At 40.4% G+C, this 25,241-nt stretch overlaps 1 protein-coding gene and 1 long non-coding RNA gene across 2 annotated transcripts in view; one reads left to right on the forward strand and one right to left on the reverse strand.

Annotated features, from left to right (window-relative positions):
• The window catches only part of PATL1 (protein associated with topoisomerase II homolog 1 (yeast)), a 35,218-nt gene extending 9,983 nt beyond the window's left edge, over nucleotides 1-25,235 (reverse strand). Inside the window, exons 1-14 of the mRNA XM_005860443.2 lie at nucleotides 25,175-25,235; nucleotides 22,927-23,038; nucleotides 12,575-12,792; nucleotides 12,200-12,280; nucleotides 9,941-10,135; nucleotides 8,910-9,011; nucleotides 8,156-8,245; nucleotides 7,716-7,936; nucleotides 6,231-6,320; nucleotides 3,794-3,974; nucleotides 2,954-3,077; nucleotides 2,391-2,488; nucleotides 1,768-1,827; nucleotides 124-272 (exon numbers count right to left, since the gene is read on the reverse strand). Of these exons, the coding sequence (XP_005860505.1) occupies nucleotides 124-272; nucleotides 1,768-1,827; nucleotides 2,391-2,488; nucleotides 2,954-3,077; nucleotides 3,794-3,974; nucleotides 6,231-6,320; nucleotides 7,716-7,936; nucleotides 8,156-8,245; nucleotides 8,910-9,011; nucleotides 9,941-10,135; nucleotides 12,200-12,280; nucleotides 12,575-12,792; nucleotides 22,927-23,038; nucleotides 25,175-25,189 (1,736 nt within the window). The 5' untranslated portion in view covers nucleotides 25,190-25,235. The remainder of the gene's footprint in view (nucleotides 1-123; nucleotides 273-1,767; nucleotides 1,828-2,390; nucleotides 2,489-2,953; nucleotides 3,078-3,793; nucleotides 3,975-6,230; nucleotides 6,321-7,715; nucleotides 7,937-8,155; nucleotides 8,246-8,909; nucleotides 9,012-9,940; nucleotides 10,136-12,199; nucleotides 12,281-12,574; nucleotides 12,793-22,926; nucleotides 23,039-25,174) is intronic.
• LOC106725080 overlaps nucleotides 12,985-25,241 on the forward strand; it is a 13,886-nt gene continuing 1,629 nt past the window's right edge. The window contains exons 1-2 of the long non-coding RNA XR_001360958.1: nucleotides 12,985-13,017; nucleotides 24,014-24,018. This is a non-coding gene — a long non-coding RNA (uncharacterized LOC106725080). The remainder of the gene's footprint in view (nucleotides 13,018-24,013; nucleotides 24,019-25,241) is intronic.

The following is a 25,241-nucleotide window of genomic DNA, read 5'->3' on the forward strand; positions in this document are numbered from 1 at the left end:
AAAGAACAGACTTGGAGCTTACTGAGATGGTAAAGGAGAAAAGGTAGAAATGTATAAAGTTCAGTTTAGCAGAGTAGGGAGTCCAGCTAGTCTCATGTCTTCCTCAAAGTGCACAATTCTTACCTCTCTTGTCCAGGTAATTTTCCCCTTAAGTTGTCATACATGCTGCAAATTTTGTGCTTTCTTTCATCCATCAGGGCAGGTCGCTCTTCTTCTAGACTTAGGAGGTAACGCCTTTCATAATCTTCCACATCCAGGAGCAAACTGTAGGTCTAAGTCAGGATCAGAGTATTAGATAAATCACCTCACAGTTTAGGACTAGCAATTAAAGATCTGGGAATGAAAGCTCACTGTAATAAAATTGAGAGAACAAAAGTGCTCTTTTAAATCCAGAAAAACACAGTGAAATAACTTTTAAAATTTCTTCAAACACCATTCTTCATGTTTCCTTGACCTCTAATCCAGAAGGTAATGATAGTGAAATGATTACACATTCTAAAATTTCCAACAGCAACAACAGCTCTGTAACATAAACAACCTATATCACTGCTTCAAGTTAAGCCTTACATTGATAAAAAAAAAAAAAATATTAGAGTGAATGAGCTATGGCCTCTGTGCTTGAGGAGCTAACAGTCTAGCATAGGCTACAGACAAGTAAAGTGGCCATTTCAATACGGTTTAATGAACTATTTGGCTAGGCAAGATGGGGTGGGGTGTGGGAGTATACTAAAAGCTATGGAAGGGAAAAAAGGGGGGAAAAATGAGAAGGAAAAACTAGGAAAGCAAATGAGAAATGATGGCCAAATAAAGACGTGTCATTCACGTAATTCTCACCCTGCTCAGATTTGAAAACATTTGGTAGGAATATACCATCTGCCTCACCCTGGCAAATAGTACTATGATGGCATGCAGCCACTGGCTGATGACATCAAAGACACCCGAAAAAGCCAAAAGAGGCAGCTCCACCCTGCTGGTGACAGCAGCCTCCAGTCCAGCTGGCTCAGGAATTCAAACCCAAGCAGGGAGCACACATTCCCTGGGTGGCTGGCACCCCAATTCAGGAGGACTGGGCATTTTGCTTGCTGGAGATATATATATATATATAAAATCATTTTTATACTGGGTGCTGGGCACTGTTCTAAGCACTTGGCATGTAAGTACCCATTCACCAAATACTCACTACAGCCCAATGAGAAAGAGACTACCATCATCTCCATTTTTATAGATGAAGAAACTGAGGACAGCACAGAAAGGTTGAATAACTGGCCTCAAGTCACAGACTCAATTAAAAGTGAAAAAGGCATGATTTGCAGCCTGGTTCCAGAGTCTGTGCTCTTAACCACTATGCTCTATGGCCTTGCAACGTAGTATTTACACTTCACAAAACAACTGCCGGTGTGTTACCTTGTTTTTCTTAGCACCCAGCACCCAGGGAGTGCCAATATATGTAAACTGATTCAATTGATTCAATTATTTCATATATGGAACAATGTCATTTTTATTCCAATTGTCCTAGAAAGGTGACCTGCCCTAGCACTCAGCTGTGACCTGAACAAGTTTGAACAAAACCCCAGTACTTGCGATCATGAGAGCCTTCCTTGAAGCCACAGGTGAGAACACCTTTCTGGTGTGCTTGGCACATAATAGGCACTTAACAAGAATATATCCATTAATTAAAATTACAGAGCACTGATTGCTTTTCTACTTATAGTACATACATTTGACAGTTCCTTATTTGAAACCATAGCAACAAATTCTAAAACTTACTTTCTCAATTATGACAAGGGTTTTTCGTCTCTTGTCCCGAACCTGTTTTTCTTTTGTTTCCTAAAAAAAGACAAGACTATTTAATGTGGACTGTTTACTGCTATTAAAAATAAGTTTCTTAGTGTGCATATGTAAGTTCCATTTGTGAAAATACTTTGAGAAGACAATCTTGACTCATTGAAAGTTAATATTCTAAAAACAATGATGTGGACAAAGTTTATAAAGTTGATTGAATCAATCCACACACAAACCATTAAACTGAACTCATAGATAGGCAAAAGATAATTGTAGAATGCAGTTGAAGATGAAGATATTATAGAAAAATCTTAAAACACATAGAAAATGATAATTTAAATACTGGAGAAAAATAGCTGATGCTATTTGCAGCCAGTTACTCAGTGAAAAGATTCCTGCCACCCCAGGTCCTGCCTGGCTGCCTTAGAGATGAAGGTGTTAGAATCTCAGCACATTTGAAGAAAACCAGAATGCCATGATAGGTCAGATCAGAAGCTTCAGGTTAGACTATAAAGAACTCCATTATGCTTGATTCCATTCCACAATGACCCCAAGAGAAGTAGTGATAACCCAGAATTTCTTAAACACACAATTCTGCTGACACTTACATCATCCTCACTCCGAGATGTCACAACAGCATCAATCATTTTCCGGGGATTATTCACACTAGAGACGGTAAGCTTTCCCAAAGAGCCCTCAAACTGCACTGCAAGGACAAAACATTTCCAACAAAAACTCAGCTGTGCAGGCAGACAGCTTTCTGAGATCTTTATATTCTGTTCTTTACTCATAGTCTAATAATTTACTATAAAAATCCAAGTATTATCTAAAGCAAGCTCTTATCAAAATTTTCCCTTTTCCATTTTTTTGTTGCAATAATAATCAAATTGAGATCTGAAATGTTCCTCCCTTATCTATTTTAGCACTATTAGGAATTTAAAAAGGCATTAAAAAGTTATGGAATCTCAAGTAGAAAAGGACCTAAAAGGTCCGTACCAAACCATTTATTCCACACTTGAACAAAGGTTGATCTCGGTATTTACTAAGGACAACAGTACTTTATTAATCAGTTTTAAACATCTCTATCCAGTCACCTATGCAGTTACTTATATTTTATCATATCAGTAGCCTGCCAAATTTCTCTTATTACATTAAGGGGATAAGAGCTTACCTGGCTTATAGGCGTGCTCCAGTTTGGCCACCTGAGGGGTAATGAGCTTGGTGCGCTCCTTTTTAGGACCATCACCTTGTAATTCTTCAGCAGCTGACAGTTTCTCCAGTTTTTGAAAGTAATTCTGCCCCATGACAAGAATTTCAGTTGCAACACAAGCACACAATATGGCAGCTCTTTACCATTAAATAATTATACTGGCGACTGCAACAACTTGCCTTCTGTAAATGTATTGGTCTCTAATTTTTGTTAAACTGATAAATTTCCTTTATAAAAAAAATCCCAGCCTTCAAAAAAGGTAATCATTAATGGAAATATCTTTAAAGTTAGACTGCCAATATTCTTATTTTTTTTCTTAAAGATTTTTAAATTGACTTTTTAGAGGGAGGGAGAGAGAGAAACATCAATGTAAGAGCAATACATCGATTGACTGCCTCCTGCCCACCCCCTACCAGAGATTGAGCCTGCAACCTGGGCTGATGGCGAATCGAACCTGCAACCTGCATGGGATGACACCTAACCAACTGAGCCACACCAGCCAAGAAAGACTGCCAATATTCTTAATTGAAAGAACCAGATTACTGATGCCAAAGGGATTTGAAAATATTGGTCTAAGAGCCTCTATGTATAAAAAATAGATGGCATATATGCAAACCTTTTAGTGAACAGTGAGAGGCTCTCTAGCTTGAAAAGAAAACAGAATTTAGTCATTCTTATCCACTTGAAGACTACTTCAAAAGAAAATTCTATCAATGCCCAATTCTACCAATATTTAAATGAGTGCTTTCACCAGAGGGAGGAACTAAACTATGACCCTCAAAACTAGCACAGAGTATTTACCTGATAATAAAAATCATCCAGGTAGGGATCAGTGCTTTGCAGTTGCATCATCTGGATTTTGGCAACCCAGTCCTTTTCTCGCTGCAACATGAGATTGGCATATGGATCCTTCCGGAGATGATCTTGGTGACTGCTCCGGTGACTTCCTCTATCTCCTGCACCATTGAGATTCCGATGCTGACTGAAAAACAAACATATACCACATTCACTTCAAGCGGCATTTATTATGCCTTATAATAATACAGGAATAAACAAGGCCAATTAAAAAAAGATTCCCCTTTGCTTTTGCTTAAAGAGAAGTGAAAGAGAGCTGAATCTTTACAAAATTTGAGGCAAGAGCTATGCAATACACAGTTAAGGAAATAAAACTAAGATCTGACTTCCTTACCAGATGCTAAGTACTTTCATCTACAGACTTTTGTATAAGCCCTACAATAACCCTATGAGGTAGTAGGTTTACTTTTCCACTTAAGACAACAAACTAAGGCCGAAAGAGATCAGGTAATTTGTCCAAAGCCACACAACTGGTCAGAGTAAGAGATCTGAACACAGGCCAATTTGATTATAAGTCTATATACTTTTTTTAAACTTGTTGAAAATCATGAAATAATTCAAATGTAGAGAAATACTATAATAAACATTCATTATGCTATAGTATAATGAAATACTATAGTATAGAAATACTATAATAAACATTCATTTACTTTCCACCTAGACATAATGAAAAAAATCTATTTTTTGCCAAATTAGCCTCAGATTTTTAAAAAGTAATATTAAGCATTACATTTAAGGCTGAAGGCCCTCTTGTACTTCTCTGGATGGATCCCAGCCCAGTTTCTAGAGGAACGACTTTGGTATGTACCCTCCCTGAATTGATTCTATACTTTTTTCCCCTTTTTTAAATTTATTTTTTATTGTTGACAGTATTACAGATGTTCCTCATTTCCCTTCCTTCTTTGCCTCCCTCCACACAGCCTCTTCCCCACTCCCCAGACCTTCACTGCACTATTGTCTATGTCCATGGGCTATACATATATGCACATAAGTTCTTTGGTTACTTGTGTGTACATCTTTAAATTTTATACATTACTATTCAGTGTGCCTTTCAATTTTATATAAATAGTTCTCACTCAACACTGCTTTTCATACTTATCCATGTTGATAATATACCCAGGTATATATTAAAAATAGATCTACTAAGATGTGGTGTATTCACATTTTCAACCTTATTATTTATTGCCAAATTCTCTCTTAAGAGGCTTTACACTCCAATCTTGCCGATAATAACAGTCAGTGATACTTCAAGTTTTGTCCATGTGGAGATGTAAAATGGTTATCTAATTTTAATCTGCAGTTTTCTGATTGCAAGTGAGCTTTTTGAGACTTCATTTTTATGAGCCATGTAACATGGGAACTGCATGTTAGTGTGGTCTTTTGTTATCATGAGATCTACCCTCTTATCAAATTCTAAAGTGTACAGTCCCATAGAGTTAACGATAGGCACTAGATTTTAATATTTTAATACAGTATTTTTAAAATTAATATTTTAAGAGCCCATACAGTTTTTTTCCTGCAAAAAATATTCTACAATTCCTTTGAATGTGAGAATGGATTACACATAGAAAACATTATAACCGAAGGTTGAAGAAACCTAAGTTCTGTTTAATTTTTTATTTTACGATTATAACATAAGCTCCACTAAGGCAGGGTTTTATATGCCTTGTTCTTTCAATCCCCACAGTGCCTGACATATAGCTAGGGTCACATATATCAATATGTAATTGCATTTGTTGGATGAGGATTAAAGAATTATAGCCAAGATTAAAGAGTGACTGTTGGCATTACATCAGACCCAAATATAAAGCTAACTACTATAATTCAAGATTACCTCAGAGCTGAGATGGTAGACAAAAGGTAGGTAAGAATATGGTAAGAACTTGATAAGAGTATAAAATGTTGGCTTATAAGAAAAAATATCCGATCTAAACTGTATTTCTGATCAACAGAATTATAGTAACTTGGAAATTAGCTGACAAAATCTTATCGTTTGAAGCTAGTCTATCACAAACATAAAATGACAGCTTATATGTTGACTTTACCAGTAAAATAAATTCAATACTATTTAAATTTACTTAAAAAGTAAACTAAATCAGTAGCTCCTTGCCTAGCCAGCATGGCTCAGTGGTTGAGCGTTGACCTATGAACCAGGAGGTCACGGTTCAATTCCCAGTCAGAGAACATGCCTGGGTTGCAGCTTGAGCCTCACTAGGGGGCGTTCAGGAGACAGCTGATGAATGATTCTCTCTCACCCTTGATGTTTCTATCCCTCTCTCCCTCAAGAAAAATATATTAAAAAAAATAAACTAGTAGCACCATGTACACTGTCAAAATGAACAGCTGAATTAAAAAATTGCAAAGGAGGAGGGTGAGCACTTACTTTCTATTCTGTTGCTGTCTCTGATGCAAAAGTCGACGGTGCTGTGGATGAAGATGAGTGGTGTCTGCTCTAAACATTGGGGCCTGAGATCTAAGAAAAAACAGAAAAGGTTTTTTATTTCTGTTGTCCTTATGATTTGAAGTTTTCAAGAATGTTGTTAGTACAAGATAACTTCATACAGGTTCATCCAAGGGAATGTTAAAGTCTATTCTAAGGAGACTTTTTAGAAGGAAAAGATAGCCATATGTTCTTACGTCTTCTACAATGGCCAATTCTCAACTCCTGAGCAGGTGATCATAAATTTGAGTGAATTAACAGTAAAGCAGTATAATTCTTTTTCTCTTTGCTTCTGTCAAACAGAAGTCTCTAAATCAGCAGTCGCCAACTGGTGGTCCACGGACCACTGATGGTCCGTGAGGTCCAAAAGGTTGGTGACCGCTGCTTTAGATTTAATGTACTTAGTTACAACCACTTGGGAATGACACTGAAAATACAAGGTGGAGCAAAAGTAGCTTTACAGTTGTTCATATGGAAAGTAAAACAATAATTAATAAATAGTACTACAAGAATAAACTCTGTTTCACATACTCACAACTGTAAACCTGCCTTTGCCCCACCTTGTATTATGTATATATGGCACTTCTTGGTTCTGTTTCTCTAAAGAACCCTTAGTGATATATACAGGGTGGGGCAAAAGTAGGTTTACAGTTGTTCATATGGAAAATATCCTATATAAAAGGCTAATATGCAAATTGACCCAACAGCAGAACAATAGGTCACTATGACGCACACTGACCACAAGGGGGCAAACACTCAATGCAGGAGCTGCCCCCTGGTGGTCAGTGCGCTCCCACAGGGGGAGTGCCACTCAGCCAGAAGCCAGGCTCACGGCTGGTGAGCGTAGCGGCGGTGGTGGGAGCCTCTCTCGCCTCCAAGGCAGTGCTAAGGATGTCCGACTGACGGCTTAGGTCCACTCCCCACGAGCAGGCCTAAGCTGTCAGTCGGACATCCCCTGAGGGCTCCTGGACTATGAGAGGGCACAGGCCGAGCTGAGGGAAACCCCCCTCACCCCCCAGTGCAAGAATTTCACGGACCGGGCCTCTATTGATAATAATAATACAATAAACAGAATAAGCTGTGTTTTGCATACTCACAACTATAAGCCTATTTTTGCCCCACCCTGTATAAGTATGTGTGTGTTCGTAAAATGAATCTAGAGTGAGACATAAACTTTAGAAGAAATAAAAGAGGTGATTAATTAGAAATGTGCAAATGTACACAGGAAATATGTGACTTGAGGAAAATGTGATTTATAAGAAAGCCTGCAGACTGTCAAACATTTCTCTTCTGGCAACTTGAGGATCCAGTAACATCTCAAAATTTATCACCTGCAAATATCAAGAGACTTCCATATTAAAATACTAAACGTCAATAGGAGACTCAGCCAACAATGAATAAACAAACAGTAGCATTTGTTGTGTATACCGTAAGTTTTGCACAAGAGGTCCTGGGCCAGGGGGGTGCTGCTGTGGAGGAGGTGGTGTAGCAGGAGGTGGAGCACTAAAGAAGGCACGGAAGCCTGGTGCTGGGGGAAGCATCTGCCCAACTCGCCCTTGCAGCAGCTTGGGATTCATGGCAGCAAGCGGACTACCAACAAATCCAGGGACCCGTGCAAACTGGCTGGGAGACATCCGTCCAGGCTGTAGCTACAGAGGGACAAAACCTTAGATTTAGTTAATCAGCAAGTCCCCTTGCTTTTATCCACAGAAAAGTTAATATTGTTTCCATCAGTAAGTTTGTTTGAAATGATAATGGGAAAAAAAGAGACAGTAGTGATTGATCAAAGAGAAAAAAAAAAAGGTATCATTTAGTGCACTTCAGGAAAGTAAGAGAGCTCTTTATGGGTTGAGCTACTGAAGGCTTACCTGTGCTCCTCCAAGAAGCTGTGCTCTCTGGAGGGGGCTGAGAACAGGAGGAACACTAGGAGGGAAAGGGTGACCCAGTAGGGAAGAGTTCTAGAATAAAAAAGAGAAAAAGAAAAAACTTATATACTATGAAATAGGTAAATCAATATAATAAGGAAATTCAATAAGAATGCAGAATAAACTTGGATATAAACACTCTTAAATTGCATGCATATAAGTATAACCAATGAAAAAAGACTGAGGGGTGGAGCAAGGGCACGTGCTGGGGGGGTGGGAGCAACCGGGGAGAGGTCAATAGGGAGAAAGGAGACATACGTAATACTTTCAACAACTTTCAACAATAAAGAATTTAAAAACAAACAAAACAACACCAAAATGCAAAACACAGTAAAAAAAAAGCACACTCTTAAACTGTACAGTCAAGCTGTCCACTAATGTAAAAGAGAATAATTATGTAATTATGAAGTACTATCATAATGTAACATGAAAAAGAAAGCAGAACGAGGGATGGAGATAGAAGGAAATCAAATGATCACGCTGAGTTTAGATTTTTAAAGATAAGAACTGATATAAGAAACAACTGAACATAATGAATCATGTCTTCTGATCTGGGGACCAGAAGATTCAGAAATTCAAGTATGGAGATAGAAAAAATATGTATAATTAAGAGAAGTCCATATACTTGTATAGTGATTAAATAGGTAGTTATCAGAAAATACAGACTGCATTTTCATTAGGTTGCAGAGTGACATACCGGGACATTGCAGAGCTGGTTTGGAGACATCCTCTCACCATAGGGAGCAGGATAACGTGGTGGCATTGGGGGCCGAACATGGACAGGCTTCGGACACAGAATCTATGAGGGAAAACATATAAACAACTACACTCAGTGAAGTCAGTTTTTCCTCCACCTACACTTCCTCCCTTCTAGTACTGGTAGAGACACAGAACTCAATGTAAAGCCCTACTTCTAAACCAATTGCTAAGGCTATGGGTTCATATACAGAACCTTTGGTCACTTCCTCTCACAAATATCAGTAGCTTTTAACTGAGGAAGATTTAGCTAATTCTCCAGTTATCCCCACCCTTCCATGCTATCTGAGGGAGGTACCAGCAGATATTCAAACTTGCAAATTCTCTCCAAAAGGATATATTTTGGTAGCAGTGAAGGAGAAGGAATGATAAGAAAGCTGGAGGATTAACTAAGTCCTATTCTGAAGCCCCTGTGATATGGCCGCCATGCTTAGAGGTTTTTTGTGATATACTGTGACTCCACCATTTCATGGGATACTGAGCCTAACTAGGCCATACCAACACCACCCTCCCCCCATACCTTCCAAATTGGCCTTCCTTTTCAGCTGCTCGTTTCAGGTGGAGGAAAGTCTATGGAACAGGACTGCACAGGCTCTAGGGAAAGCAGGGATATCTTAAAGGTAAAAAGGGATGTGGACAATGCTGTGTGTTCCCACTCCCCCCAGCTTTCAGTTACCTCTCTGCTAATGTTTTGGGCAGCCAGCAAAACCCTTTAAAAAGGATATATATACACTAAATGTGGTTAACTACCCTTTTCTCCCCATTTAGAAAGCAGCAATAGGAGCAGCACCAGCAAGGGGCATTAAGGAATGTGTCTCTTATTGGTACTAACTTCTCCTCTAATTGGCTATTTTTCTTTCTAATCTAATGTCTACCCAAAATTTCCACCCTCCTCCCAACATCACCAATTTCCCCAATAATTTTGCCCAGATTCCCAATATCCTGGGCTGAGTGCCCGTTAATGAGAGGTACCTGTTGGTTGAAGCTGGGTACAGCCATCTGCTTAGGTGGGGTGCCTATGGGGACAGCTCTAACAGGAGGGCTCCCAATGATAGGTGAAGTTGACCGCCTTGGTAATGCACGCTCGGAAAGGTCCCGATCATCTTCTGGGCCCTGTGGGGGCCTCTGAGGCAAGGCATATTCCAATACAGACACTGTAGGCATTTCCTAATTAAGGAAGTAGCAAAAAAAAAAAAAAAAAATCCACAAAAAAACCTTAGTTTAACTTGAAATGTGTTAATAATCTCTATAAATGTCAAAACATCTCGAGAAATTTTTTAAAATTTTATTTATTTTTATTTCTTATCCAGTAAAATTTACTCTCTTCGGTGTATAGTTCTTTGAAGTTTAATAAATGCAGAGTCATGAATCTACCACCACAATCAAGATATAGAACAATTTTATCACTCCACAAACTTCCTATGTAGAGTGGGTTTTTTACATCGAATAAACATTAATATTTCAAGAAAAACTATTTTAAATATAATAATGTTACATGCAATAAACGTTATATTTCAAGAAAAACGATTTTAAATATATTACATGCAATAAAAATTATTTCAAGAAAAACAATTTTAAATATAATACCAAAACTGTACTAACATAGTACAATATCACAAAAGTTGTAGGAAATATTAAAAATCTGCAAATAACAGGATTACTTCTATTATATTCTAAAATATTTTTTTTCTCTGGCTCTATATTGGTTTATCAGTTTACGTTGTTCATTATATTCCACAAATGAGTGAGATCATGTGATATTTATCTTTTTCCGACTGGCTTATTTTGCTTAGCATAATGCTCTCCAGGTCCATCCATGCTGTTGCAATGGTTAAGAGTTCTTTCTTTTTTACAGCAGTGTAGTATTCCATTGTATAGATGTACCAGTTTTTTTAATCCACTCACCTGCTGATGGGCACTTAGGCTGTTTCCAAATCTTAGCTATGGTAATTTGTGCTGCTATGAACATAGGGGTGCATATATACTTTCTGATTGGTGTTTCAGATTTCTTGGGATATATTCCTAGAAGTGGGATTACTGGGTCAAGTGGGAGCTCCATTTTTAATTTTTTGAGGAAACTCCATACTGTTTTCCACAGTGGCCGCACCAGCCTGCATTCCCACCAGCAGTGCCAAATGGGTCCTTTTTCTCCACATTCTTGTCAGCACCTGTTTGTGGATTTGTTGATGACAGCTATTCTGACAGGTGTGAGATGTTACCTCATTGTCGTTTTGATTTGCATCTGTAAGATGATTTGAGCATGTTTTCATATGTCTCTTGGCCTTCTGTAGGTCTTCTTTTGAAAAGTGTCTATTTAAGTCCTTTGCCCATTTTTTGATTGGATTGTTTATCTTCCTTTTGTTAAGTTGTATGAGTCGCAGAGTGGCTTTGCTGTCAACCTCTCCCACCACTCCCAACCACTGGCCAACACTGATCTGTTCTCCAGCCTTATAGTTCTGCCTAGAAATGACTTTTCAAGTAACTCAAATTGTAAGGTGACAAAATTGAGTTACAATGGTCCCTTCCAACCTTTTATTTTATTTATTATTATTTTAAACTTTATTTTCTGTTCTGAATAGAATTGCAGCCTTGAGTTATTCTGGTCTTCAGAAATGCATTTCCACATATGCTTATTGCATGTAAACATTTCTTGGTCTAACTATATAACATAGATACAGGAATTAAGTCTATTGCATGTACTGTAAAAAGGCTTTACTATCAAAACCAACCAATCCAATAACCACCTTAACTTTGGTAATTTGGACTTGCTTCTGATGTCACTAAGGGTGCTACTTGGAAACAGGGGAGCCCCTCTGGAGTTGGGGGACCCCAATTTCATGCTACAAACTCAGGGCTCTCAGGAAGGTGGACCAGCCCGAATGCGTTTAAATGTCTAGTTCACAGTGGGCCCTCTCTGGGAATCTCTCATCCTTGAGTCCTCTGCCTCCCCACCCCTAGGTCACCCTCCTCCCTGCTGGACAACCCTCTTCCTGGCCCCGGTCACACTTCAGGTCATCCCCATTTCAACCTTTTCAAAGTAAAGCACAGTCAACTCAGCACTTCCACAGAGGCTGAGGAAGTGGTACAACTATGAGTGCTGGATGGAGTAATCGACCTAAGACTGGCAAATGATATCCAACTATATGATTCTGCAAGGAAAGGATGACAACAGGAGCCAGCTTGAAATTTTCACAGATGAGGAATTGTATATAAAGAGAAAATGTTTAATACCTGAGCAAGCAGTGGTCCTCGGATTCGCCTCAGAACTTCAGATCCATCCCAGATGCTGGAATTGAGACTTCCTGGTTGGGGCTAACAAAAGGAAAATACAAATAGTGTGGGCTCTCTGTATGAAGTACCTGCTTTTGGTGAACAAAGCTCCAAAAGAGCCTCAACTGCTTGAGAATAAGAAATTATAGTGCTCCAGAGTATACATCATTCTCCAACTTCATCTCCAGAATTGTTATCAGGAATTACATTAATAATTTTCGACAGCATGGCATATGTAAATCTCTCATTATAGTAGATTAAAAAAAAAAATAGAACTCAATAGTTCACTTTAATTATTAGTCTGCTACTATGTTCAAACCAGAGTAACTTACTCACTTGCAAAACTGGCCTGGTCTGCACTGCCCTCATGATGGCTGGATCTTCTAGATCATTTTCAATCACCATCTTACTGAGCCTTTCTGCCAGATTTTCCTCATGGTCACCCAACAAGTCCATCTCATCCCTTTCTCCATTGCCTGTTTGTTCACTGACTGCTGCCGGTAGCTTCTCTTCCAATTCAGCCAGTCGCTCGTGTGCCTCCTGCCAATCATCATCTATAAGGAAATCATAAAAATGAAATACAGTTCATATTGGAACTAAAAAGTTTTATAAAGTTCTGTTAACCAAGTAAATAATTCCAAATCCAGAAGATAGGTGGAAAGTTAAATTTCCACTTAGAGACATGAAATAAAAGTTTAAACTGAGTAGCATAATAAAGTGGGCTTTTCACTTTTAAGAACAAATAACGTATTACCAAGAATATAACTCAAGCATTTAGAGTAATAGGTTAACCCCATTATCAATGGTGTCCAAACTATATTTTGAAACCAATTTTGAAACTGTTGGTCTTGTGTTTCTATGACATTTCAGGCAAAAAATTTAAAGGAAAGTTATAATTCACTGCACTAGCATATAGCTTTCTCTTAGATTATAATTGTCATCTTTATAAGCTTTTGAATCTATTCATTTCATTCAATTAATATTTGTTGAGCATCTATTATGTGACAAGCACTGTTTTAGGTGCATGGGATACATGAGTGTACTAAACATAAGACAATAAACATAATGAATAAATAAGTTAGATACTATATTAGAAGATGAAATGCTACAGGAATATGGAGGAAGAGAGGCAGACTGAAAACTTTAAACAAGATGATCAGAGGTACATTTTTTTGAGAGGGTAACCTGTGAGTAAAAGATTCAAGAATAAGATAGTCAGGTGGATATCTGGGAGAAGTGTTCCAGGCAGAGGGAGTCGGTACAAAGGCCTTAATTTGAGAGACTGATGGTTTTGAGAAAGGACCATGTTTGGACTGGAATAATCAAGGGGGGAGATACAAGAAAATGAGATCAAAGAAGTAGTAGGAGGGAGCTCCTTTAGGGCCTCTAAAGCCACTCTAATTGAAATGAGGGAGCACTGGAGGTTTTGATGTGACATGACTTTTTGAGAGAACCACTCCTGGCTGCTGTGTTGAAAGCAGACTGGGGGGAGGGGACAGCAACACTGGAAGCATGGAGGTTTGCCAGGTGGCTACTGCAGTTCCCCAAGGCAAAGGTGATGGTGACTTGGACCTGAGTCAGTTCCTCTTTTAACTATGTCTTTGCTATTCCTGCACACTATTATATAGTCCATAGCACTGGCACCAGGTTGCTGTCTCCTTTTCTCATGCTGACACAGGATTAGTTTTGAGTACTGCTATAGCACAGATGAGTATCTTCAGAACCCTTTATGAGCTTCCCTAGAACTAGACCTTACTTCCATCACTTCTCATTCCAATGCTCCTCAATCTCATTGTTCCATTCTGCTTCCATCATAAAAGCTCTATCCACTATTTTGCTCCTCTGAGATTCAAATTTAGACACCTTTCCCTCTTCATTGAAGCTTTCCCTAAATAACCTTTTCTTGTTAATTCTACTTTCACCTCATCTAAACATGCACTGCTTTCTAATCCACAAACACCCATGTATTCTTCTGTATATGTTATATATTTTATTCTGATTTTAATTTTATTTTGTATGTCCAATAAAATTCAACAGAGGAATAACAAGTAATTCCCTTTATAACTAACACAAAAACAAAGAATTCTCAAAAAGTGTTCTTAATGACAATCCCCCCTATAATATTCCCGTATACCTCATTAGAAGAAGGAAAAACTGAAGGCATCATGACAAGAAAAAAAAAGTTGCCTGATAAGTAGGGTATAATAGATGGTAACCACTTTAAAAAAAGATTTAGATTATTGACAATTTTTTAAAATACATATATTTTTATTGATTTCTGAGAGGAAGAGAGAGGGAGGGAGAGATAGAAACATTAATGATGAGAATCATTAATTGGCTATCTCCTACATGCTCCATACTGGGGATAATCAAGTTTGCAACCCAGGCATGTGCCCCGACCTGGAATTGAACTGTGACCTCCTGGTTCATAGGTTGATGCTCCACCACTGAGCCACACTTGCCAGGCATTGACAATTTTCTGAGGGGTTCATGTGCAACTTGTTTAAGCAATACAGCTTGGGCATCTTTTCATGCAAACACACACATAACTACTGGTAATATTATCTCATTCTTTTTAATCTATCTATACCTATAAAGAGGTAATATGCTAATTGCTGTTACAGTGTCCCCATAACGACCTATTTGCATACTGATGTGTGTGCAGCAGGGGGCGGGTGGCCGGAGCCAAGTTCCCGGGTGTCTGATGAGAGTGCCTGCAGACAGGAGCCCAGACTGCAAAGAAGGAAGAGGAAGCGGCCACGGGGAGCTCTTCCAAACCCCCTCTACGGACACTCTACCCCAGCCCCAGCACTCCCAGGGAACGGACAGACACCCTACCCCAGCCCCCGCAACCCTGGGGGGACAGGGAGGCTGACCTATGGGGAGAAGACCCAGCCTTGGGAGTAGCTGTAGCCCGCACCTCCGACTCCCAATTTCTTCCCCTGCCAGGGGCACCCACAACAATAGCATACCGGCAACCACCCGTCAGCGCTGAAGCACCTGGGGCCCGTGGCCCACAGCTGCCGGGCCCCCTGCGCTGGGGCTGGGCACACCACTCCTCCCTACAATTCCAGACCCAGGTGGAGGCAGGCATGAGCGGCCCCTCAGGGTCAGACCCTTCACCCCCCCAACAGCAACAGCACCATCTCAGCAGCTGAAGTGCGCTGAACCTCGCTGAGGGCGCGTCTAAACCCGCCCTTCTAGCCCGCCTGGCTCCGCCCTGGCCTGGCCCCCACCCCACTCCAGGAGCTTGGAACCCGGGCCTGAGCAGGTATAGCTACGAAACAGCCACGTACAATTTAAAGAATGGTGCCAAGAGGGAAGGTTTGACAGTTACTCCCCCTTTGGCCTCACTGCCCCATAGCGCCCCCTTAACTCCCTGCCCCCCACCAGCGCCTCCAGGGAAAACCACCGCTACAGGGCTGCTGGCCAGAACCCACCCCTCAGAGTCCTGCAGAACCCTCTGCAAAGCTTCCATAGCAACAGTCCCAGAAAACAATCATGTCCTCCTCCCCTAATCAGCACCTACTACCTGTGAGGGTACCCGTGGGCAGTTGGGGATGAGCAGGATGGCAGGGGGGCAGTTGGGGGTGAGCAGGTCAGTGGGGGAAGGAGGGGGAGGCAGTTGGGAGCGACCAGGCCAGCAGGCAGAGTGGTTAGGGGCGATCAGGCAGGCAGACAGGCAGGTGAGCAGTTAGGAGCCAGCGGTCCCGGATTGCGAGAGGGATGTCTAACTGCCCGTTTAGGCCCAATCCCACAGGGGTGCAGATTGGAGAGGGTCCCAGATTGGAGAGGGTGCAGGCCGGGCTGAGGGACACACCCCGTGCACGAATTTCGTGTACCAGGCCACTAGTCTACACTATAAAAGAGAAACAAGCAAACTGGTGTCACTCCGCTACGCCCACCAGCCAATCAGGGTGACTATGCAAATCAACCCAACAAAGATGGCGGTTAATTTGCATACGCAGGCACGGAGCAGCGAAGACTGAAGGCTGAAGAGGCTTCGCTTCTCTGGTGCGGCCAGAGCGAAGGCCTGGGTCCCGGGTGCTGGAGGAAAACCGGTGCCGGCAGCCAGGGGAAGGAAGGCCTATTGCACGAATCTCTTCGTGCAACAGGCCTCTACTATATATTTAAAAGGCTAATATGCTAAGTGTCCGACTGTCTGACTGGTCACTATGATGCACACTGACCATCAGGGGGCAGATGCTCAATACAGGAGCTGCTGTGACGTACACTGGCCATTTACAGAGAAACTGCACCGTGGACCTGGTGCCCACAAAGCAACACTCAGCTTCCCCCAAGTGGGACACAGGTCCCGCCACTACAGAGCGACAGCCCACCAAATTGCAGCCAACGCTGCCAAGACCCCATGGCACAAAATATGGCCCACAGCCCAGCCCAGAAATGGTGGCTGTGGGTGCCGGGTAATGATGTCATGTAGCAACGCCCAGCTTCCTCTCCCTAGCGACAGGTCATTTAACAATAACCCACCATGGACCTGGCACCCACAAAGCAACACTCGCCTTCCCCCAAGTGGGACACAGGCCCCATCACCACCCCGGAGCGACACCCCACCAAGTCGCAGCCAACACTGCTGAGACCCCATGGCACAAAATGAGGCCCACAGCCTAGCCCAGCCCAGAAATGATAGCTGTGGGCGCCAAGTAATGATGTCATGTAGCAACGCCTGGCTTCCTCTCCCTAATGACTAGCCTTCTTGGAATTTCTTCAGCCCAGGAACATGACTTGCTTTATAGCCAGGTGGAAACATTTTACACTTTAACCAAATGTCTGTGAAGCATTTTCCCGTGCCTCATCTCATTTGATCCTCACATAAGTCCTGAAGTAGGTAGATAGGAAACTCGGTGGAATTCTATTTTCTTTTCATTAGCCGGAAAATGGAGATTTAGAAAGGTTAGAAACTTGACCCGACTGAAAAGAAGTAAGAAATGGTGGACCTTGAAAATGACTTCAGGTTTTCTCACTGTGCACAATATAGTCAAACACTGTTGCAGTTAAATATTTTACCCTCTGTTCTCCCTGCGTGATCTACAATAATAATCTGCTTCGTGTTGATATTTACTGCTGTGTTGCTGACAATTACCTGAAAGAGAAGTTGGGGTGCTTCACTGGGCTGGGAAAAATTTAGCTAAATCAGAAAGCAGGTCTAATCAAGCAAGTTTATCTATATATATAAAGCTCTTGCTGGCGCCAATTGCACAAGTGTTTCCATCTGTCATTGTTGATTGTGAATTTGGTTGACACTTCTATTATAGAGAAAGGCAAATAGCGATATTAAAATATTTCTTCTGATTAATTTCCTTTCAATGTGCACAAATTCGTGCACTGGGCCTCTAGTCCTATATAATAAAGGCCTAATATGCTTAAGTGTACAGTTGTCTGTTCAACCAGTCAAAGCGTAATATGCTAATGATATGCTAAGGCTGCTCAACTGCTCACAATGACACACACTGACCACCAGGGGGCAGTCGACTGGTTGACCAGTCGCTATGAAGTGCACTGACCACCAGGGGGCAGATGCTCGTACCAGTAGGTTAGCTTGCTGATGGGGTCCAGCTGATCAGGACTGAGATGGGCCAGACACACCCTGGAACCCTCCCACAGTCCCTCCCCAGCTGGCCAACCTCCCGCGTCCCTCCCCAGTCCCGATCGTGCACTGTTGGGGTCCCTCGACCTGACCTGTGCCCTCTCACAATCCAGGACCCCTCGGGGGATGTCAGAGAGCTGGTTTTGGCCTGATCCTGCAGGCCAGGCTGAGGGACCCCACTGGTGTGCGAATTCGTGCACTGGGCCTCTAGTATTTATATAAGATTCAATTCTATTGATAAACTAAAACTAATTCAACTTATCCCCTACTGATGGAAATTTAGATTTGCAAATTCTCAATACAATGATTAATATTGTACTAAATATTATATATATCTTAATATCTTAAGCAAATATTTCTGTAGGGTAAGTACCTTTCAGGGTCAGATTATAAACACTTAAAATTTGCTATTTTTACTACATAACAAAGAATCACATAACACTAGTGGTCCAAAAAGTGAGGGAAGTGGGACTTCCAAATTTATAACCTGGCATGGTTAGAACCACTGTCTAGTCTTGGGCACTGCCGTAGATTTAAATGTACTTTAAAATCCACTTTAGCCCAGCCAGCATGTGACATTAATATTTGTGTCATCTTTACCAAGGAACAGTAAACTAAGAAAGTTTTTAAAGGACAAATTTTCTTTGTAATTTTACTAACCCAGCAATGCCAAAAAAATAGGAGTCTATAATCCCAAATAAGGAATGTTTTTATATTTATTTTCTAAATTTATTTATTTATTTTTTAAATATATTTTATTGACTTTTTACAGAGAGGAAGGGAGAGAGATAGAGAGCTAGAAACATCGATGAGAGAGAAACATCGATCAGCTGCCTCCTGCACATCTCCCACTGGGGATGTGCCCGCAACCCAGGTACATGCCCCTGACCGGAATCGAACCTAGGACCTTTCAGTTCCCAGGCCGATGCTCTATCCACTGAGCCAAACCGGTTTCGGCTATTTTCTAAATTTAAGGAGTTAATTTGTTAACAGATTGGTTCTAGTGCAATCAAGTTCTAATTTATGTTGTTTTCATTCACTGTTTCCATACCTATCTTCACTAACTTTACCAGATCCTACCAAAAATGAGTAGTCTATTTGTCCTTAATAACTACATTTTTTTCTTTTGGTAAATCCTTACCGGAGGATATTTTTCCATTGTTATGTAGAGAGAGTGGAAGGGAGGGGTAGAGACAGAGAGAGAGAAACATTGATGTGAGAGAGACACACCGATTGGTTGCCTTCCACATGCGCCCTGACTAGGGCCAGGGATCGAGCCTGCAACTGAGGTGAGTGCCCTTGACTGGAATCGACCGGATGACCTTTCAGTCCGAGGGCCAATGCTCTATCCACTGATCCACACTAGCCAGGGCCTTAATAACATTTTTAAAAAACACTGGTTAAATAGCCATATTCTGTGAGAATAACTGTTGTGAATTGCTTTTTTAAACATGCAAACAAAGGAATCTATGCCATAAATACCCTCATCATCATTTCAGGTGTTACTTGGTTTTATGAAAAATCACCTGAAGCAATGTCAGAGATGGAATGTCCTTACTATAAGAGGGTAGATACTTCATCCTATACCTTTTTCAAATGACCTTAAACATAGTTACTTAGATATACCAATGCTGGACCTCAATCCACTTTGGTAAAAAGGATAAACAGTAGGCAAAAGAAAAACAGAGAAATAAAGGGAAAGAGAGCTGTTTTTCTTTAACTCATTAACCTATACCAGTGGTGGCGAACCTTTTGAGCTTGGCGTGTCAGCATTTTAAAAAACCCTAACTTAACTCTGGTGCCGTGTCACATATAGAAATTTTTTGATATTTGCAACCATAGTAAAACAAAGACTTATATTGTTGATATTTATTTTATATATTTAAATGCCATTTAATGCCCTAACTGGTTTGGCTCAGTGGATAGAGCATCGGCCTGCGGACTCAAGGGTCCCGGGTTCGATTCCAGTCAAGGGCATGTACCTTGGTTTCGGGCACATCCCCAGTGGGGAGTGTGCAGGAGGCAGCTGATCGATGTTTCTCTCTCATCGATGTTTCTAGCTCTCTATCCCTCTCCTTTCCTCTCTATAAAAAAATCAATAAAATATATTTTTTAAAAAATAAATGCCATTTAACAAAGAAAAATCAACCAAAAAAATGAGTTCATAGGTTCATAGTGTCATAGGTTCGCCATCACTGACCTATACCCTCATGTGGGTTAGTAAATTCCTCATTGCTCCCATAAACTTATACTTGTAATAATTCTCCTGAAGTCTGTCTCAGGGACATTTTAAAATAAAAAAATAAAATGATAAGGAAGTAGAGGTGATTTAACTTTAAGGCAATCTCAATTCCTAAAGATTATAGTAGTTATCAATAAAAGTAGGAAGGATGGGGGACAGGAGATTCCCAAAGATTGCTTTAAGTGGTAGTTTAAACTAATTCCATTTATAGTTACTTAACCTCTCTGTCACTTTCCTCTCATTTGTTAAAATGAGTATAATAATAGCACCTACCTCACACAGTGAGGATTATATGTAAAACATTTATAATGGTGTCTAGCACATAATAAGCATCTTCTAAGTGTTAAGCATTTATTTCTAGAGATTGAGTTGAGATTACTGTGGTTCATTTATTGCTCTAAGACAGCGGTTCTCAACCTGTGGGTCGTGACCCCTTTGGGGATCGAACAACCCTTTCACAGGGGTCGCCTAAGACCATCGGAAAACACATATATAACTACATATTGTTTTTGTGATTAATCACTATGCTTTAATTATGTTCAATTTTTAACAATTAAATTGGGGGTCACCACAACATGAGGAACTGTATTAAAGGGTCGCGGCATTAGGAAGGTTGAGAACCACTGCTCTAAGATGATGCAAACATTTTTCCATGAGGAAGACAGTGACTAGTTTCTTAAGGAAAGGTGACATGAGAGCATTTGCAGCCAGCGACTTAAAATTAACTACTGTACTAACAGGTTTCATTCAAGCCACTCCTTGAATTAGAAACCATCACACCAAAACATATGTCAAAAGTCTGACATTTTATCTCCTGGTTTAAATTCTGTACAACAGTTGTGTATCTTCTTGTAGAGATGTAGTAAGCAAGTCACAGGTGGACTTGGGAAGCAATTTCCCTTTTAGAAATCTTTATAGTATTTAGATCAAGATGTTATGAGGAATTAAGATTTTAATTTTCCAATTCAAGTATATTATACTCAATAGAAAAGGCTTGTGTTTTGAAATTTTTTTCTCCATTATAAACTTGTTAACCAAGAAATCCTTATTAATCACTCCTTATGCCTGAGGGTATGAAGTGGGCTAATCAAATGCTACTTCATTTCCCTGCCTTTGTTTTTTACTACCTATTCTTTTTGGTATAACCCCAGAAACTTTTCTTTCTTTCTATCATCATATAAAATATAGTTCTGAAACTCTAGCATCCATTTTAGGCAATATTTCTCCCATCTTGTGAGGAACTCAGAAAACTGTCCAAGCGCTCTGGAAGTCAACGAGAAGGCAAGACTATTCCTCATCTGTTCAGGTTCAAAACTGAGTACGTATTATTATGCTGCCTCATCTTAAAATAATATCTATAAATCAACTCCATCAACTTCATTTTAATACTGAGAAATTTGCTTAAAAATGGTAAGATTCAGTACAATTAAGATACGAAGAATTATAGAAACAAGCATACAATGTTTATAGCTTCTATTATATTCTGTATGTTATTAGTAAATTAACTTCCAAATACAATTTGCAATTCAAATTGTTCCCTGCTTTTGTAATTCTATTCTATTGCTTTTGCCTGTGATCTCCATGGAGGGAGAACAGCATCTTAGATTATGTCATCCTCTTGGATGATCTCATGTCCTAAACTATGGCTATAATCCAAAAAGTCTTTGGTTCCCTTCTATAATGAATCTATCCTTCTACCTTAAGCACTTGTTTTACTGTTCCTAGTAGTGGCAGTTTTGAGCTCTCTACTGATTTTTGTAAACCCTGGTTGATAATACTATACTCTTGCATTTTTGCCAATTCATTCTACTCAGTCTAAGCTTTAATAAATTTAAGCTGTTTAGGTCACTGTAAAACCAGTAACCATTATTACACTTTTAAGACCTCTTTTTTGTTTTTTATATTCAAAATCTTGGGATTACCCATTACAGTTAAATTTCCTCTTCTTATTACTTAACTTTGAATATTTGTTGCATAGACAGAGTGCTTGATACCAAAGAAATCATAAGTATTTACACATCCCAGAAAAAAGTTGTTGCCATTTTCAATATCAATACTCAGGGCAAAAATATTTCCACTGAGCCTTACCTTTTCATTTTTTTAAACATTCAGTTTAATTTAAACTTACTAATGTAACTTGTCCTAGGATCTCTAATTCTCAAACTTTACCATATAAGCTTGCTCTCTAAATTCCCCATCTCAGTATCCACAGCTCTGTGGCCATTAAGAATAGGTTGGCTTTTTAACTTTTTATAACTTTTTTCCAACTCCTAGAATATTTATCTATATCCAAGGATGGGAAAATTTCATCTTATTTCTAACTTAAGAAGACTTTCTATCACCAATATTCTTTGAATAAAGGGATTTTTACTTTATTGAAGATACTATTAAGACAATAGCAGGGTCATGTAATATATACTACTGATCAACTGAATTTTAAAACCATACATATCCAAATCTGAGTTTTCTCCTAGTTCAACTAATTTTCCTTAAGTTACATGTCCCACAAATAAATTCCCCTCTTCTAGGATTATTTTAAATCTTTGGAAAAATGTCTATTTCTCTAACCACTTGAATTCCTTATAGTGTCAACCTAGAGCAAAAGATCATATAGCTGGAAGGAATAGAGTTTACAGAACACCTGGTTTTATAAGTGAGGCAAAAAGAGGTCAAGAGGAGAAGGGTAGATGCTTCTGGTCAAGCCTAGACTATTCTAAGACCAAGAATGGGATATTTTGCTAAATTAGTGACTGAGGTTACTCCTACTAAGGCCAAGCACTTATAAAGGAGAACATCTGAAACCGTCAAGAGACCAAGATGATGTAAGATATCACTTACCAACTGCACCTGACCCAAATGTATCATCATTGAATTGATCAATTTCTTCATCTTCCTCTCCCAGGCCTTGAAATGCATCCTCATCTTCATCCAGAGGACAATCCTCCAAAGACTAAAAGGAGAAAAGAGATTTAGCTATTCATGAAGTTCACAACCACATTGTAAAATGTTCTAAAAATGTTCATCTTACTTTCCCAATCAGTGTAATATCTTCATTATGACTTTTTGTAAAGATGGCATTTTTTTTTCTACCCCCTAATTTCCCCAACATTGGAAAATTTCAGTATCTTCTTTTCTTTCAGTTTCTCTTTCCCATTCCTTATTTCATTTAACCTTTCCCCACAATCATTCCATTTCTCTATCAGGAATCTAATAAGAGCATTTCCTCATGGTCTGCCAACTTCCTTTACATCACTGGTTAGAATAATGACAAATGAAATGAACCCTTTGGGTTTTAGTGTATTGTTCAACAAAACTTTCACCTTCCCTATATTCATGTCAACTTTTCAACTATTTTATTATTCTCTTTTAAAGCTTTCTCTTCATTTTCAATCTTTCCCCTTTTCTGTTTCCTATTGGCCCAAACTCTGGTGATAAAACAGAAAGCTGAAATTTTCAACCACAATTAAGTAAACTCTCAAAAAGCTGTGATATGGCAAGTTTAAGTTCTGACTCTACTCTTAAAAATGGTGCTAACTTGGGCAAATCATTTTTTGAAATTAATTCATTAAGTACCTCTTGAGCACCTATTATGCCACAGGCTTTGTTAGGCTCTAAGTTTCAGTTTCCTAAGAGATAATAGAGGAGCAATACCACCTACCTCATAGTTATGAGGATTAAATGAGGAAGAGATTTAGTCAAACACTGCAGATTGCTGAACAACACCAGAGATCACCATAACAACTTAGGTAGGTTGTATTGTAAACATTTCCTCCTTACACTTTAGTTTTTAACTGATTTTTCTAAGTTTTCTTTTCTTTAGGCAACTGCCTACACCACTTATCACCTCCCTCCATGTTTTCATAAAGTTAGTTTGGTTTTAAACCATTTCCTATCAAGTGTCACGTGTGTCCACAATTATCGGAAGGCAGGGTTGTGTTATACCTTGCGTGGCTACCTCTTGGTTTAGACCAGCGGTTCTCAACCTGTGGGTCGCGACCCCTTTGGGGGTCGAACAACCCTTTCACAGGGGTCGCTTAAGACCGTCGGAAAACACATATATAATTACATATTGTTTTTGAGATTAATCACTATGCTTTATGCTCAATTTGTAACAATGAAATTGGGGGTCACCACAACATGAGGAACTGTACTAAAGGGTCGCGGCATTAGGAAGGTTGAGAACCACTGGTTTAGACTGTTCCCGAAGGTACGGTTAAGCCAAAGGGCCATTTCACCCATCTGAAGCCCTCACAAACGTACACAAAGCAGGTAGGCAATTGCTTCCACCTTAAAGGCAACATCCAGCGGCACTCCTCCCAAATCACAAAGATCTACTTAATCAAATCACTGTGTGTTTTTTTTAATCGGAAAGGCTTTTAGGGATTATGCAAACAAGCCCCTTTCTTCTGCAAACCTGGAGACTTTACGGCCAGAGATTAGGAGTCGCTCAAGGTCATACAATGAATTAGTGACAAGCTCAGGACTCTCGACTATTGCTACATTACCGGGACCGTCACCAAACCCACGTCTCCCTCCACTCGCCCAAAAGGAACTTCTGCTGGACACGCCCCCTCCCAACTCCCAGGCCTCTTCAGTCAACAGTCCGCGGACAGTCAAAGGGCAAGCCCAGGCCCCAGTGACCCGGTGGTTTCCTGTGTGTATAGGTGTGTGTAACTGGACGAAAGGTGGTTCCAGATCCAGGGCGGGAAACGTGTCTCCGGGCTTTCCCGGGTGACTCTTCCTCAAGAAGAGCCACCGGATGGATGCGACGCCTCCCCTCCGCGGCTCCTCCCGGGTTGGGGCTGGCAGGTGGTCCGGTTAAGGCACTTAACGGGCCCTCCCCACCTCAAAACCGAGGCCAGCTCTACCCACTGACAACTAATAGGAGTTCCGTCCCCCGAAGCCAGCTCACACAGCTCTAGGTTGAAACCCACGACCCCCGGTGCGACGCGCTCCTCTGAGTCCCGGGGGTCCCACCGCCCATCGCCCCCCCCTCCTCCGAAGCGCGGGACAGAAGCTCCGGGGATAAGAGAGGAAAAGGGGAGCGGGAGGGAGGGAGGGGTCACTTCCGGTCGCCACAGCTCACCTCGTAGCGGAACATTCTTGGGGAGGGGGGAGGGAGCGGGGAGGGGAATGGGGAAGGGAGGGAAGAA

The sequence above is a fragment of the Myotis brandtii genome, unplaced genomic scaffold (assembly GCF_000412655.1).
Source record: "Myotis brandtii unplaced genomic scaffold, ASM41265v1 scaffold1341, whole genome shotgun sequence".
Classification (NCBI taxonomy): Eukaryota; Metazoa; Chordata; class Mammalia; order Chiroptera; family Vespertilionidae; genus Myotis; species Myotis brandtii.